At 41.1% G+C, this 19,046-nt stretch overlaps 2 protein-coding genes across 3 annotated transcripts; both read right to left on the reverse strand.

Annotated features, from left to right (window-relative positions):
• Nucleotides 1-10,855: 10,855 nt before the first annotated feature.
• LOC148565519 (uncharacterized) lies at nt 10,856-11,218 on the reverse strand. Its single transcript, XM_088487177.1, has one exon. The coding sequence runs from the start codon at nt 11,216-11,218 to the stop codon at nt 10,856-10,858; it is 363 nt and encodes a 120-aa protein (XP_088343303.1).
• Nucleotides 11,219-13,200: 1,982 nt separating this feature from the next.
• On the reverse strand, nt 13,201-16,797 carry LOC110262954 (homeobox-leucine zipper protein REVOLUTA-like). Of its 2 annotated transcripts, XM_088488772.1 has the most exons (9): nt 16,322-16,797; nt 16,135-16,219; nt 15,753-15,865; nt 15,537-15,642; nt 15,349-15,446; nt 15,134-15,217; nt 14,755-14,928; nt 13,974-14,039; nt 13,201-13,441 (listed from the first exon to the last, which is right to left on the reverse strand). In XM_088488772.1, coding segments are annotated over exons 1-6 (414 nt in total). In that variant the 5' UTR covers nt 16,324-16,797; the 3' UTR covers nt 13,201-13,441; nt 13,974-14,039; nt 14,755-14,928; nt 15,134-15,207. The 2 variants fall into 2 exon arrangements, with proteins under 2 accessions (XP_088344898.1, XP_088344899.1); XM_088488773.1 differs by lacking the exon at nt 14,755-14,928 and having other exon boundaries at nt 16,322-16,785.
• Between the last annotated feature and the right edge of the window lie 2,249 nt (nt 16,798-19,046).

Below are 19,046 nucleotides of genomic sequence, written 5' to 3' on the forward strand. Positions count from 1 at the left end.
CTGGGAGTTTTTTGATACCATGCATATTAGGAGGTAACTGCACCAAGACAGCTTTGTGCGATCTTGGGGCAAGCATCAACCTAATACCTGCATCCACTATCAGAAAGCTTGGCTTAACTGAAGAAGTTAAACCAACCCGGATATGTCTCCAACTTGCTGATGGCTCCATTAAATACCCATCAGGCGTGATTAAAGACATGATTGTCAGAGTTGGGCCATTCGCCTTTCCCACTGACTTTGTAATGCTGGAAATGGAGGAGCACAAGAGTGCTACTCTCATTCTAGGAAGACCCTTCCTAGCAACTGGACGAACCCTCATTGATGTCCAACAAGGGGAAATAACCCTGAGAGTCAATGATGATGAGTTTAAGTTGAATGCTGTCAAAGCCATGCAGCATCCAGACACATCAAAAGACTGCATGAAAGTTGATCTTATTGACTCTTTGGTAGAAGAGATTAACATTGCTGAGAGTCTCGAAAAAAAGTTGGAAGACATCTTTAAAGATGTTCAGCCTGATTTGGAGGATTCAGAGGAGATTAGAGAGCCTTTGAAATTTCCTCTGGAAGAGGAAAAACCTCCTAAAACCGAGCTCAAACCATTACCACCATCCCTGAAATATGTATTTCTGGGAGAAGGGGACACTTTTCCAGTGATCATAAGCTCTGCTTTAAATTCACAGGAAGAGGAAGCACTTATTCAAGTGCTAAGGACACACAAGACAACTCTTGGGTGGTCCATAGGTGACCTTAAGGGCATAAGCCCAGCTAGATGCATGCACAAAATCTTATTGGAGGATAATGCTAAACCAGTGGTTCAACCACACAGGCGGCTAAATCCAGCCATGAAGGAAGTGGTGCAGAAAGAGGTCACCAAATTACTAGAGGCTGGGATTATTTATCCTATTTTAGATAGCCCCTGGGTGAGCCCTGTCCAAGTCGTCCCAAAAAAGGGAGGCATGATAGTGATTCATAATGAAAAAAATGAACTGGTTCCTATAAGAACAGTTACAGGGTGGCGCATGTGTATTGACTACAGAAGGCTCAATACAGCCACCAGAAAGGATCCTTTTCCTTTACCATTCATAGACCAGATGCTAGAAAGACTGGCAGGTCATGATTATTACTACTTTCTGGATGGCTACTCAGGCTATAACCAGATTGCAGTAGATCCCCAGGATCAAGAGAAAACAGCATTCACATGTCCATCTGGAGTGTTTGCTTATAGAAGGATGCCATTTGGGCTGTGTAATGCGCCTGCAACTTTCCAGAGATGCATGCTCTCTATTTTCTCTGATATGGTGGAAAAATTTCTGGAAGTCTTCCTGGATGACTTCTCAGTATATGGAGACTCATTCAGCTCCTGTCTTGATCACCTGAAACTTGTTCTGAAGAGATGCCAAGAGACCAACCTAGTTTTAAACTGGGAAAAATGTCACTTCATGGTGACTGAAGGGATTGTCCTTGGGCATAAAATCTCAAACAAGGGAATAGAGGTGGATCAAGCAAAAATAGAGGTAATTGAAAAATTACCACCACCTGCCAATGTTAAGGCAATCAGAAGCTTTCTGGGGCATGCAGGATTCTATAGGAGGTTTATAAAGGATTTTTCAAAAATCGCAAAACCTCTAAATAATCTGCTAGCTGCTGACACGCCATTTGTGTTTGACACAGAGTGTCTGCAGGCGTTTGAAACACTGAAAGCTAAGTTGGTCACAGCACCAGTTATTTCTGCACCAGACTGGACATTACCATTTGAGCTAATGTGTGATGCCAGTGATCACGCCATTGGTGCAGTATTGGGACAGAGGCATGACAAGCTTCTGCACGTCATTTATTATGCTAGTCACGTTTTAAATGATGCCCAGAAAAATTACACAACCACAGAAAAAGAATTACTTGCAGTGGTTTATGCCATTGACAAGTTCAGATCATACTTAGTAGGATCAAAAGTGATTGTGTATACTGACCATGCTACTCTTAAATATCTACTCACAAAGCAGGATTCAAAACCCAGGCTCATCAGATGGGTGTTGCTTCTGCAAGAGTTTGATATAGAAATAAGAGACAGAAAAGGGACAGAGAACCAAGTGGCTGATCATCTGTCCCGGATAGAGCCAGTAGAAGGGACGTCCCTCCCCTCTCTTGAGATCTCTGAAACTTTTCCGGATGAGCATTTATTTTCCATTCAGGAAACACCATGGTTTGCTGATATTGCAAACTATAAAGCTGCAAGGTTCATACCCAAAGAGTACAATAGGCAACAAAAGAAAAAATTAATCACTGATGCAAAGTACTACTTGTGGGATGAACCCTATCTCTTTAAGAGATGTGCAGACGAAATAATCCGTAGGTGTGTTCCTAGAGAAGAAGCACAGAGGATCCTATGGCATTGCCATGGATCTCAATATGGAGGCCATTTCGGAGGTGAGCGAACAGCCACCAAGATCCTCCAATGTGGCTTCTATTGGCCCACACTCTATAAAGATTCCCGAGAGTTTGTACGTAACTGTGACAGTTGCCAAAGAGCTGGTAATCTGCCTCATGGTTACGCCATGCCTCAACAAGGAATCTTGGAGATTGAGTTGTTTGACGTATGGGGAATTGACTTCATGGGACCTTTCCCACCATCATTCTCAAACACTTATATTCTGGTGGCAGTTGACTATGTATCAAAATGGGTTGAGGCCATTGCCACACCCACCAATGATACTAAAACAGTGCTGAAGTTCCTCCAGAAATATATCTTTAGCAGGTTTGGGGTCCCTAGAGTACTAATCAGTGATGGGGGCACTCACTTCTGCAACAAACAGCTTTACTCTGCCATGGTCCGGTATGGGATTCGCCACAAGGTGGCAACTCCATATCATCCACATACTAATGGACAAGCTGAAGTCTCTAACAGAGAGCTAAAAAGAATTCTATAACGGACTGTAAATACCCGTAGAAAGGATTGGGCAAGAAGCTTGGATGATGCTCTGTGGGCATACAGAACAGCATTCAAGACTCTTATAGGGACCTCTCCATACCAACTGGTCTATGGTAAGGCATGTCACCTGCCCGTGGAACTGGAACATAAAGCCTACTGGGCAACCAGATTCCTGAACTTTGATGCCAGATTAGCTGGAGAAAAAAGATTGCTCCAGCTAAATGAGCTAGAGGAATTCAGATTCAATGCTTTCGAAAATTCCAAGCTTTATAAAGAAAAATAAAAAAAGTGGCATGACAGAAAGCTGTCATCTAGAATCTTTGAACCAGGACAAAAGGTTCTGTTGTTCAACTCTAGGCTCAGGCTATTCCCCGGGAAACTGAAGTCCCGATGGAGGGGACCATATGTGATTACAAGTTTATCACCATATGGTTATGTGGAGCTTCAACATAGTGATTCTGATAAGAAGTTCATTGTCAATGGACAGAGAATCAAGCACTATCTTGAAGGCAATGTTGAGCAGGAGTGCTCAAGGCTGAAGCTAGACTAAAAGCTCAACAAGGTCCAGCTAAAGACAATAAAGAAGCGCTTGCTGGGAGGCAACCCAGCCATGGGGCATCAATCCTCTAAGCATTTTGCCCTATTTTTATTTTTATTTGTTTATATAAAGTTCACTGATCCTAAGGTAAAGAGTCAATTGTATAAGTTCACAAGGCTACAGAAGGATTCTGCACACAAAACAGAGAAAAAGAGCTCACTAGCAAGAAAACGCCAGTAAAAGTCTGTTTTGGGCGTTCAACGCCCAACAGAAGCATCCACTGGACGTTGAACGCCAGTAAGGATAGCCATCTGGGCGTTAAACGCCAGATTTACAGCATTCTGGGCGTTCAGAAAAACGCCCAGTAACAAAGGACTTCCTGGCGTTCAACGCCAGAAAGAAGCAGCAGCTGGGCGTTGAACGCCTAGGAGAGGCAGCAATTGGGCATTGAACGCCCAAAACATGCAGCGTTTGGGCGTTCAAACGCCAGGATGGTGGGGAGGAGGTAAAAATCATTTTTTTTTATATTTTTTTCATTCTAATCTTAATTTTCATGCTTCAATTCATGATTTCTTGCATAAACATGTTAAGAACCCTGATTTCTAAAATCCCTAATTTCTAAAAACCCTACCTTAAAAATATCAAATATATCTTAATCCATAAGCACCAACCCTCTTTTTCAATCCAATTCAACTCTTTTTCAAATTTTCAAAACAAATCTATCTTTTTACTCTAAAATCTTCTCAACTAATATCTTTTTCAAATCTTCACATTATCTTTTTCAAAAATTAGATTTATCTTTTTCAAAAATCTTTCATATCTTTTCAATTTTAAACTATATCCTCTCTTATCATATCTTCTATCTTATCTTTTCCAAATCAATCTTTTTTATCATATCTTATCTAAATTTTCGAACCCACCCCCCCTTTAAATATGGGTTCGGCCTCCCTCCCCTTCCATCAACAATTGCACCTAGCTCTCCTTATATCCCTCTCCTTTCTTTTCTTTTGCTTGAGGACAAGCAAACCTCTAAGTTTGGTGTGTTTATCCGTGATCACTTAGAGCATGGCTCCTAAAGGAAAACAACCCACTTCAAGAGGCAAGAAAGAGAGCGTTCCAAAACCACTTTGGAATCAAGGGAAGTTCTTATCTAAAGAACATTCAGACCATTATTATAAAATAATGGGTCTAAGATCAGTGATCCCGGAAGTTAGATTCGATTTGAAAGAAGACGAATATCCGGAGATCCAGGAGCAAATCCGAATCAGGAACTGGGAGATCCTAGCCAATCCTGAAACGAAAGTGGGAAGGAATATGGTCCAGGAGTTCTACACTAATATGTGGCATACAGACAGGCAAAGACTATCTGGATCTGATATCTATGACTATCGAACCATGGTCAGAGGAAAGATTATTCATACCCACCCTGACAAGATCAGAGAGATCTTAAAGCTACCTCAGCTGAAAGATGATCCAGACTCCTTCAATAGGAGAATGATGAGAACAAACAAGAGCCTGGATAAGATTCTAGAGGACATATGCATTCCTGGAGCCAGGTGGACCACCAGCACGAAGGGTGTTCCTAATCAACTCAAAAGAGAAGATCTCAAATCAGTGGCTAGAGGTTGGCTGGACTTCATTGGGCATTCTCTGCTGCCCACTAGCAACCGTTCTGAAGTCACTGTTAAAAGAGCAGTGATGATCCATTGCATCATGATGGGAAAAGAAGTGGAAGTTCATCAGCGGATTTCAACTGAATTCTACAAAATTGCTAACAAAAATTCTAAAGAGGCCAAGTTGGCTTACCCAAGCTTGATTTCTCTACTCTGCAAGGACGCTGGAGTAAGGATGGGAATAACTGAGTATATCTCAATTGAGAAACCAATCACCAAAGCATCAATGGAAAAACAACAAGCACAGGATGACCCCATCAAGAAGAAAACACAGGAATTTCTCCCAAAAATCCCTCAATCTGAATATTGGGAGTATCTTGAAACATCAGTTACCAAGATGCAAGAAGCTATGGAACAAATAATAAAGGAACAGAAGGAACAAAGTCAAATTCTTTGCTATTTGATTAAAGAACAGGAAGAGCAAGGGCGTGACTTGAGGGAATTAAAGCGCCAGAAGTTATCTCTTGAAGGACCAAGCACCCCACAGATCCGAGGAACATCCACTTCCCAGAACAAAGGTTGTTAAATTCCAATTTCTGCTTTAACTCTGTGATAGTTGTCGTTATAGGAGTTTACCTTAGGAGTCATATAGTAGTAATTGGTGTCTATTTTGATTTTATCTCCAATTAAGTTATAGTCTATTTTTCTCCTCATCAGCAAACATGAATAAAATAGCAGATCTTTTGAATAAAAGGCAATAAAATTCGAGTTTTAATAAGAAAAATTCTAATTAGTAACATGTGGTGGCAATGCTTTCTGTCTTCTGAATGAATGCTTGAACAATGCATATATCTTTTGAATTTGTTGTTTAAGATTGTTAAATATGTTGGCTCTTGAAAGAATGATGAACATGAGACATGTTATTGATAATCTAAAAATTCATAAAAATGATTCTTGAAGCAAGAAAAAGCAGCAAAGAACAAAGCTTACAGAAAAAAAAATAGCGAAAAAAAATAGAAAGAAAAAGAAAAGCAAGCAGAAAAAGCCAAAAGCTCTTAAAACCAAAAGGCAAGGGTAAATAAAAAGGATCCCAAGGCTTTGAGCATCAGTGGATAGGAGGGCCTAAGGGATAAAATCCTGGCCTAAGCGGCTAAACCAGGCTGTCTCTAGCCATGTGCTTGTGGCGTGAAGGTGTCAAGTGAAAACTTGAGACTGAGCGGTTAAAGTCAAGGTCCAAAGCAAAAAGAAGAGTGTGCTTAAGAACCCTGGACACCTCTAATTGGGGACTTTAGCAAAGCTGAGTCAAAATCTAAAAGGGTTCACCCAATTATGTGTCTGTGGCATTTATGTATCCGGTGGTAATACTGGAAAACAAAGTGCTTAGGGCCACGGCCAAGACTCACAAAGTAGCTGTGTTCAAGAATCATCATACTGAAATAGGAGAATCAATAACACTATCTGAATTCTAAGTTCCTATAGATGCCAATCACTCTGAGCTTCAATGGATAAAGTGAGATGCCAAAACTGTTCGAAAGCAAAAAGCTACTAGTCCCGCTCATCTAATTAGAATCTGAGCTTCACTCAAAAATTCTGAGATATTATTGGTTCTTGACTTATTAGTCTTCTATTTTATTTGTCTAGTTGCTTGAGGACAAGCAACAGTTCAAGTTTGGTGTTGTGATGAGCGGATATTTTATACGCTTTTTGGGGTTAATTTCATATAGATTTTAGTATATTTTAGTTAGTTTTTTGTTTATTCTCATTAGTTTCTAGGCAAAATTCATATTTCTGGACTTTACTATGAGTTTGTGTATTTTTCTATAATTTCAGGTATTTTCTGGCTGAAATTGAGGAAGCTGAGCAAAAATCTGATTCAGGCTGAAAAAGGACTGCTGATGCTGTTGGATTCTGAACTCTCTGCACTCAAAATGGAATTTCTGGAGCTACAGAAGTCCAAATGGCGCGCTTCCAATTGCTTTGGAAAGTAGACATCCAGGGTTTTCCAGAAATATATAATAGTCCATACTTTGCTCAAGGATAGATGACGTAAACTGGCGTTCAACGCCAGTTCCATGCTGCTGTCTGGCGTCCAGCGCCAGAAACAAGTTACAAAGTGGAGTTCAATGCCAGAAACAGGTTACAACCTGGCGTTGAACGCCCAAAACAGCCCAGGCACGTGAGAAGCTTTAGTCTCAGCCCCAGCACACACCAAGTGGGCCCCAGAAGTGGATTTCTGTACTATCTGTCATAGTCTACTCATTTTCTGTAAACCTAGGTTACCAGTTTAGTATTTAAACAACTTTTAGAGATTTATTTGGTATCTCATGACATTTTAGATCTGAACTTTGTACCTTTTGACGGCATGAGTCTCTAAACTCCATTGTTGGGGGTGAGGAGCTCTGCTGTACCTCGATGAATTAATGCAAGTATTTCTGTTTTCCATTCAAACATGCGTGTTCCTATCTAAGATATCCATTCGCGCCTAATTATGGAGAAGGTGATGACCCGTGACATTCATCACCTTCCTCAATCCATGAACGTGTGTCTGACAATCACTTCCGTTCTACATCAGATTGAATGAATATCTCTTAGATTCCTTAATCAGAATCTCCGTGGTATAAGCTAGAATCCATTGGCAGCATCCTTGAGAATCCGGAAAGTCTAAACCTTGTCTGTGGTTTTCCTAGTAGGATTCTGGGATTGGATGACTGTGACGAACTTCGAACTCGCGAGTGCTGGGCGTAGTGACAGACACAAAAGGATAGCGAATCCTATTCCGGTATGATCGAGAACCTACAGATGATTAGCCGTGCGGTGACAGCGCACCTGGACCATTTTCACTGAAAGGAAGGATGGTAGCCATTGACAACGATGATCCTCCAATATACAGCTTGCCATAGGAGAGACGTGCGTGCGTGAAGAAGAAGATAGGGAGAAAGCAGAGATTCAAAGGACGAAGCATCTCCAAAACTCCAACATATTCTCCATTACTGCACAACAAGTATTTAATTCGCACTCCTTTATTTTCTACAATTTGAACTGATAAAAATAATTGACTTTCTGACTAAGATTTACAAGATAACCATAGATTGCTTCAAACCAACAATCTCCGTGGGATTCGACCCTTACTCACGTAAGGTATTACTTGGACGACCCAGTGCACTTGTTGGTTAGTGGTACGAGTGTGAAAAGTGTGATTCATTATTCGTGCACCAAGTATAACAATGACCTTGAGGATAGAATCCCAATCAAACGCATATTCGCATCGTGCCGACAAAATCTCTTGATAAGCATCAATCCCTTCCGCTAATGGTCCGGTCTTAAGCACACGTTGAATGGCCTCCTCCGTGATAGGAACTTGTCTTCGTCGCACAAATACCGATGCAAGGGAGGGGTGTGGTAATTGGTGTAAAATTCTACCACCCAGTACAAGTTTGCTTCCCGTGGCTTCCTCAATAGGAACTCCCATTGCCGCCGTTCGATGCGGGGCATGATGAGCGGAATAACATGAGCCGGAGGGGCTAGTAGAGGCTCCGCATGATAGTTCCTTGGTTTGATCAAGGGGAAGACAAGTTCGCAATTGCGGTTGGGGAACTTGTTTGGATCCCTTGCCGGATTGTCCTTTTCCAAAACATCAATGTTAGCAATGCTCCTTGTCTTATTGGGGAGGGGCTTGGCTCTAGATCCTTGTTGTGCTTTGCTAATGGACCGTGATGGCGCCTTCTTGGGCGCCTTTCCATTGTCTCTTTTTATCACCATCCTAGAAAGAAGGGAGAGATGGTAAAATTAAGTCCCAAGAAGCACTTAAGAAATAATAAGCATGTTATTAACAAAGCCAAGAGGATAAGTGACGTAGATACATAACAGCTGCAACATGTAACTAAAGCAATAACGAAGATCATGGTTAATCACTAGCATGTGATGTATGAGTGTTATATGCATGCAAACAAGAAGCATGAGAAGCACACACTCTTAACATCAACAACAAGAAGTGAGTATTATGGGTTGAGCATGTAGAAATGAAGCAAGAAATGTAGTAGGCTCAATGTATATATGAACAAGCAAGTGAAAGAGAAAGAGAACCAAGATAGAAAATACTTAGTCAAAATAACTCCAAGAAGTCATGTGGGTCTTTCATTAAACACTTGGTGTGCATCCCTTTTTATGACAAAAATTGAGAGAAGGGTGACAATGTAACATCCCATAAAGCATCATCAAACATCATAACATACTGCGTGTTGCAAAGGAAAACAAGTAAGTTAAACAAACTCAACAAATGCAAGAGTAATCTCCACTTGTAACACCCATAAGAAAGTGAAAAGAAAGAGAGAAGAAAAAAATTCAACAAACAAATAAAACATGAATGAAACTAACTAAGAAGAAGAGGAAGGGAATGTAACTAAGGAAAGGAAAAAGGAAAAAGAAAAACCAAAGAAAAATAGAAATGAGAAGTACCTTGAGAGGAAGAAGGGAGATGGGGTATGGAGGTGAGAGAAGAGGTAGTGAAGAGTAAGAGAGAGGAGAGGGAAAAGAGAAGTGTGGGACTGCCGGAGGTGGTGGTTGCCGTCGGTGGTGGCGGAGAAGAGGTGGTAGAGATGGTAGAAGAGGGTAAAAGTGAAGAAGAAGGGTGGTGGTAAGAAGAAAGAAAGAAAATTGAAAGAGAAAGGCGCACTCTAATGCAATTGGTTCGCGGAACCGACGCGCGCGCGCCATGCACGCGTGACGCGTGCATTAGCAAAAATTAGCAAGGGCGCGGGCGCGCATGGTGCACGTGTGTACGAAGTGGCGAAATGTGGGTGTGCGCATGAGCACCAGGTGCGCATGCGCGTGCATAGGAGTTGTTCCTTCAGCACAGGTTGGGCACAACTTTGGCTCAACTCTCAGGAAAAAGTACCAGAAAATAAAATTTGATGATCGACGCAGACGCGCACGGTGCACTGGCGCGTCGATTTACTTTATGATAGCAGTGCGCGTGTCCGCCTGGTGCGTGTACGCGTGAGGTGAGTTAGGCCAGTGGCATGAAATCGGCCCAACCAGGGCACAACTCTCGGGAAAAATGGCCTAGGATCGCAAATTCGCAGTAGTGACGCGTACGCGGCAAGTGCGCGTATTCATGCTTTTGCGTGAATGGCCATGGACGCGTACGCGCACAGTGTGCGCACGCGTGATGCTGGTTATGCCCAGGGCTCAAAGCTGGTCCATAATTTGCACAACTCTCTGGAAAATGGCCCAGGAGCTGCGAAAACCTAAAGACGCGTACGCGCGCTGTGCGAGCACGCGTTTCCCCACCCCCTTTTTTTTGAATGAACATGAAAGATGCCTAATTGTCATGAATTTAATGGCCAATCCAGCCAAAGAGGCTAAAAACACCCAAAATGAATGCAAAACCTAAAGAGGGGTGTTCTTCTACCACATAATCAAATCAATCATGGAAAAATCAATGCAAGTCTTCATGAGTAAAATATCCAAGGTATTTACAATTAACTCTAATCAAATAGGACTATAGCTAAGCAATCACAAACCAATCAAGAGTTTAAAAACTATATACAAAAGGGTAAGAAGGATAGATCTCACCATGGTGGGGTGCCTCCCACCTAGCACTTTTGTTTAATGTCCTTAAATTGGACTTCCACTAGCTCATTGCTCTTTGCCAATAGGTGCATCTTCCAAAAGGAATACCTCAATCTCTTTGTTGATCTTCATTTGCTCACCATGATGCAACTTAAGACAGTGCCCATTGACCTTGAAGATATCTGAACTTGAGGGATGGCACAAATGCTAAACCCCATAGGGTTTTGCTTTCACTACTTGATAAGGGCCTTCCCATTTCGACCTTAGTTTTTTGGGCAACAATCTCAATCTAGAACTGTAAAGAAGGACTAGATCACCGGCTTTAAATTCTTTGTCTCTTATGTTCCTATCATGCACGGCTTTCATTTTCTCCTTGTAAAGTCTAGAGTTCTCATAAGCTTCAAGCCTCAAACATTCCAACTCCGCTAGTTGTAGCTTCCTCTCAACTCCGGCTCCACCCAAACTTGGATTACACTCCTTGATGGTCCAGTATGCCTTGTGCTCTATCTCCACTGGTAAGTGGCAAGCTTTGCCATATACCAACCGAAAGGGACTCATGCCAATTGGCATTTTGTATGCCGTTCGGTAGGCCCATAATGCATCGGTGAGCTTAGCACTCCAATCTTTCCTATTGGGTTTCACAATTCTTTCCAAGATGCGTTTAATTTCCCAATTGGAACCTCGGCTTGGCCGTTTGTTTATGGATGGTAGGACGTGGCTACTTTATGCATGATGCTATATTTCTTCAAGAGCCCTTCCATTCTCTTATTGCAAAAGTGTGAACCTTGGTCGCTCACGATTGCTCGTGGCGACCCAAATCTACAAATGATATTGTTTCTCACAAAAGAAAGGACCACATTAGCATCGTCTATCCGGGTGGGTATCGCTTCCACCCATTTGGACACATAATCAACGGCAAGTAGAATGTAGAGAAAACCATTAGAATTTGGGAATGGCCCCATGAAGTCGATTCCCCACACATCAAAAATCTCACAAAATAGCATGGTTTGTTGGAGAATTTCATCCTTCTTGGAGATGTTACCAAATCTAATGCATTGAGAACAAGATTTACAAAAATGAGAAGAGTCCTTGAAAAAGGTTGGCCACCAAAAGCCACAATCTAGGATTTTCCTTGCCGTTCTTTGAGGTCCAAAATAGCCTCCTCCTTCGGAGGAGTGGCAAGCTTCCAAGATTGAGTAGAATTCGGTTGTGGGATGCACCTCCGAATTACTTGATCCGCCCCACATCTCCAAAGGTATGGGTCATCCCACACATAGTACTTGGATTCGCTTTTTAGCTTATCCCTTTAGTGTTTGGAGAGATTAGGAGGGAAGGAGCGAGATACTAAGTAATTGGCGATTGGTGCATACCAAGGAATGGTTTTCGAGATTGCATGCAAGCCTTCAAAGGGAAAAGAATCATTGATAGGAGTGGTATCGCCCTTTGTGTGTTCAAGGCGACGTAAGTGGTCCGCCACTAGGTTTTGCGTACCACTCCTATCCTTGATTTCCAAGTCAAATTCTTGCAACAATAAAACCCATCTAATCAATCTCGGTTTGGATTCCTTCTTAGCCAACAAATACTTTAACGCCGCATGATCCGAATACACTACCACCTTTGAACCAAGTAGATATGCTCAGAACTTGTCCAAGGCAAAGACAATGGCCAAAAGTTCTTTTTCGGTGGTAGTGTAGTTGGATTGGGCTCCGTCTAGTGTTTTTGATGCATAGGCTATGACATATGGATTCTTACCGTCACGTTGTGCTAACGCGGCTCCCACGGCAAAATTTGAAGCAGTACACATTATTTCAAATGGCCGACTCCAATCCGGCCTCGCATAATGGGAGCTTGGGTCAGTGCTACCTTGAGCTTGTCAAAAGCCTCCATGCATTCCTTGCTTAAATCAAACTCAACATCCTTTTGTAACAACCTTGAGAGAGGTAATGCTACCTTGCTAAAATCCTTTATGAATCTCCGATAAAATCCTGCATGTCCAAGAAAAGAGCGGACCTCCCTCTCGGAAGAGGGGTAAGGCAAGCTAGATATAACATTAATCTTTGCCGGATCTACAGACACTACAAGAAAACACGTCTATTGCCACGCTTTTAAAGCGTGGCGAAAAGCTGAAAAAAGCATGGCGATAGCTTTTCGCCACGCTTTTTGAGCTACCGCCACGCTTTTGAAAGGGCGACCTATCTCCACGCTTTTTCTTTTGCCACGCTTTTTACAACTGGCCACCCATTGAAGCATGGCCATATGCGGGAGATACGGCCACGCTTTAGAAGCGTGGCTATAGGGAGAGATACGGCCACGCTTTAGAAGCGTGGCCATAGGGAGAGATAAAAGTGTGGCGATAGCAAAGATATATAGCCACGCTTTAAAAGCGTGGCGAAAGCCTTGTTAAATTAAAAAAAAATAATATTTATTTTCCTTACATGATCTTCATTACTACACAATATAAATTTTCAATCCTTTTTTATTACCAAACCTACAAATAGAGTATGCAATTTTTATTACAAGACAAATCAAACAATAGTTAGTGACATATATAATTTACTATAATTGTTTTATACATTAAAAAACTAATACTCAAATACAAAATAAATCTCGAGTTCAAATTCCAAAACTAAAAACCGAAGAAAAATACAAAAACAATACAAGTTAGAACTGCTCATAGTATATCAAATTACACTAATAGAGATGATCATCAACCTAAATACTTGGTAAAAGATCAGAATCAACCTAAAACTGCTCCACTTTGTGCACATTCAAGTAATCCATTCTAATACTAGCCTGCAGCAAAATATCAAGAACAAATTGAACCAACAAAAACGATATATAATGATTTATAATGCTGTATCTCTAACTCATAATGATCAAGTGTCATTATCTTTTTAATATTAATCTTCAAACTTTAGAAATAAACATGATTGGTTGAGATATTGATGGTGTAATGTGCTCAGATTAAGTGTATTATGAACCTATGTGCTCCATAAGAGTTGCAACCCCATCGCAAAACTGTAGCAGTTCCATCTCTTTCTATTAGAAATTTAGAACTAGCTAGCTCGATTTCTTTGTATCATAATGAATAATGAATATCAATTATCTTTTCTTTTTGTATGTGAAGTAATGAATATGATGCACATTAAAGATAGTTATAAAATATAAATAACTAAGATATTAATAGAAACACAAAATCGAGACTATGTTATAAATAACTCCTAAATCAAACAAATACGCAGATACAAGATCCTCACAAAGTCAAATAGTATATCTAATAGTACTATAGTAGAGAAGTAAAGAAGACTTAGATTACCAGCTCAACTTGTTTGGAGGCCCCAAAATCTGCAAGTTTAATGCAACCTTTGTTATCTACAAGAATATTGGCCCCCTGAAATTGATTACAATTGAACATTAGTAACTCAAAAAAGGAGATCTGACATGCTAATCAATGATACTATAAGAAAAATCACATTATTATTATTATTATTATTATTATTATTATTATTATTATTATTATTATTATTATTATTATTATTATTATTATTATTATTATTATTATTATTATTATCAAACTTTGGTGTTAGGATTCAGAACATTCAAGACACAACTCAAAATAAGAAAGAATCATCAACAGAAGCAATTGTTTATTAAACAGCAGCAGTAAATAGCATGTTTTCGAGGTTCAAGCAAGCAACAAACAGAATTCATATGACTTAACTAGTTCCACAAACTGAAATCATTGCAGTTCATATAATATGGACCAAGCAACAAGCAAAGCAGCACTCAGCAACAACAAACCAAGAAAAATTAATGAAACAGTAACACTTTCACAGCATCTATTTTGGGCAATGAAAAAAAATACAATAAACAGCAATCACAAGTCCAGAATTCAACACCAAAACAGCACAATAAACAAGTTCATCCAGGGCAACATTCAGAGGAAAGACAAATTCATTCCGAACAGCAGTAGTAAATAAAACAAAACCTACATCCACTAACCAGTCCAGATTCTCTAACCACCTAATTCAACTAAACTAAATTAGTTAAACTAAACAAGCTAAACAGAATGAGCTAAACCATATTAAATGAGATGAAAGGGGAACCTGGGAAGCAGGGAATTGGAACAGGGGAAAGGAAGGGAAAGATTGATGATGATGAGTGAATGGCCGGAGCAACACGGTGGCGGCCTAATGGTGGCGCTGGGGTAGCGACAGTGGCAGAGGGTGGGTGCACAGTAAAATAGGGTCTAGTAGTGGCTCTGGGCTCGCGGAGAAACACTGGACATCGGGCAACCATCATTGTAAAGATTAAAATGCAAATCAGAAGACATCAAACAAAAATATCCCTGAGTTCACGTCAGTAATAGTTAGTCTTCCAAACTGACGACATTTCTTGGATTCAATATTTACAAATTGCCTAAAGACTCAAACCCATAAAAGAATTGCTGCATTTAAAGAGAGGAAATTACAATATTGGACCTACCCAAAAGCTTCAACCTATTTGAATTCTTTTGGAATGTATCTTCTAGCTTTCTCTGCCTTCACAAGATGGAGTTATTACAAGGCACTGATAAACAAAGAAATAGAACAATTAATTAAAGAAACAATTCCCATTTCCCACAAATTAAATTTGAACATACATAAACAACACTTAGAGAAAGATTCATTGTTACAATTTTTGCAGACTTAATGAATTACCTTCCTCTAAATACCCATGTGATGTCTTGTAAAGCCACCAAAGTTGTTTCCAACATGTCAAGGCCAGCCTGGTTTGCAAAGATAAACACCGGCACCGACTACGATCCAGACAGAGAATCATATATATCTTAAATTAAAGGCTTTCATGGAAATGATGAACTCTACTATGAACAAAACATCTGCCATACCTTCAAAGAACAGCACAAGATGGCATCCTGATGATGCCATAAATGTTTAAGCACTGACTCACCAATGAGAGAATCAAATCTCAGCAACTCTGCCCCCAAATAATAACTGTTATTAGAATAAAAAAGAACACAAAAGTGAAGGGCATCATCAGATACTTTTCAAGAATGAATATTCAACAATAAAGCTTGAACACAATACAACAGATGCAGATTTGCCTATAACTGCAGCAGATCCAGTTGGCTAGTGTAAAAGCCTCTGGAGAACCAAGAGAGAGTTTTGAGCCAACTGCCGGGTTTATACCAGATGGAGAAATCGCCATGGCAACCCTCTGCACAGAAGGAAGAAAAAGGAAGGCAATTGAAGAACAGAATGAAAGAATGGTAGCATCTCTTGTTTGTTTCTAGATTATATGGTTCAGTAAAAAATTATAACCAACTCACATCATCCATATAAGAAGGCAGAACCTAAGGTATAAAATATAAGCATTTCATTTCCTAGTACTGTTTTACCATTTTGTCCTAAATCTTTGAATCTATCTATTCTGCCATTCCAGAAGCCATCTTGTAGAAAAAGCAACAAAAATAAGTGAATCCATACCTGATATTCAAGTAATGGTTTGACACACTTTGGTTTGCAAGAGTCTTCGAGATATCTCTTTTGATCAACGGGTTCGTCGTCAGCCCTAAGTGCAGGTCAATAAATAAGAAAATAACAAATTAACATAGGATCAGATCTATGGGAGAAATCAAGTACAAAGAGAACAGATCTGACTGAGGAGACTTACATTGCAGTTAGCGTTGGGAGCAGAGAGAGAGACGACACTGACGATGCAGAGGAGATCGGCGAGGAGGGCGACCCTAGTGACGAGGGGGAGACGAGTCCGAGGGGAGGCTAATGGCACAGCGAGGACGGTGCTGGTGACGGCGGGGATCTGAGCTCTTCCAGGGTTGAGAGATGGGAGTTGAGAGTGACAGCGTAAGATCGAGTTGAGAGTGAGAGAGTAGTCCCGAAGCTTTCTTTGGGCTTATTAGGGTTTGGTGAAGAGATCATACCTTTGGAATCGGAGGGCTTGGAGGAGAAGAGAGCGTCGCGGATACCTTGCCGTCGCCCATGTTTGGTGGAGCTTGAAGGTGAACAGAGAGATAAAGAGTATGAAGAAGAAGATGAAGATTAAGAAGATGAAGAAGATGAAGAGTATGAAGAGTATGAACAATGACGAGGGCGAAGGGCGAATGAGCTCTTCCAGGCGAGTGTGGTTTCGAAGGGAAAAGAAGATTAGGGTTAGTGTCTAACGGGTTGGGGACCGGGTTGCAGGCCGGGTTGCGGGTCGGGTTGGTGTCAATGGGTTGGGAACCCTCTTGCCACGCTTTTACAACGTAACTATTTCTCTCTACGGCCACGCTTTCGAAGCGTGGCAGAAAAAAACCTTTTGGCCACGCTTTTAAAGCGTGCCAAAAGAGGACCAGGATATGGCCACGTTTTCCAAGCGTGGCCTTAATGAAACCCTTTCGCCACGCTTTTAAAACGTCCTTGTTGCTCTCTGTGGCCACGCTTTTGAAGCGTGGCAGTTTTAAAACGTGGCCGTTTCTCTAATCAATTGCCACCCTTATAAAAGCGTGGCCGTTGATCCTTTTCGCCACGCTTTTGAAGCGTGGCAAAAAAAAGGTGGCCAAATCTCTAATCTATCGCCACCTTCATAAAAGCGTGGCCATTGACCACTTTTGGCCACGCTTTTAAAGCATGGCAAGAAAAAAGCGTGGCCATAGGCCTTTTTTCTTGTAGTGAGAAATACCATCTTTGGAAACAATATGTCCTAAAATAATGCCTTGCTTGACCATGAAATGACACTTCTCAAAATTCAAGACAAGGTTGGTTTTAGTACATCTTTCCAAAACTTTTCAAGATTATCCAAGCAATGATCGAAAGAATCACCATATACCGTGAAGTCATCCATGAATACCTCCATGCATTGCTCTAGAAAATCCGTAAAGATGCTCATCATGCACCTTTGGAAAGTTGTTGGTGCATTGCATAAGCCGAATGGCATACGCTTGTAGGCATAACTTCCAAAAGGGCAAGTAAATGTTGTTTTTTCTTGGTCCTCTAGAGCAATGTGTATTTGGAAGTACCCCGAATAGCCATATAGAAAGCAATAATGGGATTTATCGGATAATCGATCGAGCATTTGATCGATAAACAGAAGTGGAAAATGATCTTTTCTAGTGGCCAAGTTCAACCTTCGGTAGTCTATGCATACTCGCCAAGAGTTTTGCACCCATGTTGCTATGAGCTCCCCGCTTTCTTTCTTGATTGTGGTTACCCCAGACTTCTTAGGCACAACTTGAACGGGACTTACCCATTCACTATCCGAAATAGGGTAGATGATGTCCGCCTCAAGTAACCGTGTCACCTCTTTCTTGACAACCTCCAAAATAGTAGGATTTAATCGCCGTTGAGGTTGTCTCACGGGTCTAGCTTCTTCTTCCAAAAAGATCCGGTGCTCACACACTTGGGACTTATCCCTACTAGATCCACCAAACTCCACCCTATTGCCCTTTTGTTCTTCCTCAAAACACAGTAATTTTTCTTCTTGTTGAGGATTTAGTTCCCTTGCTATGATCACTGGGAACTTGGAGGCTTCATCAAGGTATGAGTACTTTAGGTGTGGCGGTAGTGGCTTCAATTCTAGCTTTTGCTCTTGGCTTGTCACTTGAACTTCTACACTTGGATCTTTACTATCTTCTTCAACCACATGTTTCCCTTCTAGCTTTGCACAATGCACTTTGGCCACAATATTGTCAATTAGATCACACCGGAATATGGAATGGTTCTCCGGTGGGTGCCTCATCGCTTCTTCTAGGCTAAAACTTACAACTCTCCCATCTATCTCAAATGAGTAGGTTCCCGAATGGGCATCCAACTTGAATATAGAAGTCCTCAAAAATGGTCTCCCAAGTAGGATAGATGATGCCCTCTCCGATTCACTTGGTGGCATCTCAATGATATGGAAATCAATTGGAAATATCAAACCCTTGATGTTGACTAACACATCTTCCGCAATACTCGCCACGGTTATTATGCTCTTGTCCACCAAGACAAACCTAGCCGCCGACCGCTTCAACGGTGGGAGCTTCAATAGATGATAAATGGAAAGAGGCATAATGCTAACGCATGCACTAAGGTCACACATACAATCAATGAGTTGGACCCCATCAATGACACAAGAGACTAAACAAGGACCCGGATCAACACACTTTTCCGGAATGGCCCCCATTAAAGCCGAAATGGAACTCCCCAATGGAATGGTTTCCAACTCATGAATTCTATCTTTGTTCAAACACAAGTCTTTAAGAAATTTCACATATTTAGGCACTTGATGTATAGCATCAAAGAGGGGGATAGTTACCTCCACTTTCTTGAACATCTCTACCATTTTTGGGTCAAGTTCCACACGCTTCTTAGCCTTTCTTGCCAAAGTAGGAAATGGGATTGGTTGAGCAACCTCCTCC

Source organism: Arachis ipaensis, chromosome B5 (genome assembly GCF_059453495.1).
Source record: "Arachis ipaensis isolate K30076 ecotype BB chromosome B5, ASM5945349v1, whole genome shotgun sequence".
Classification (NCBI taxonomy): Eukaryota; Viridiplantae; Streptophyta; class Magnoliopsida; order Fabales; family Fabaceae; genus Arachis; species Arachis ipaensis.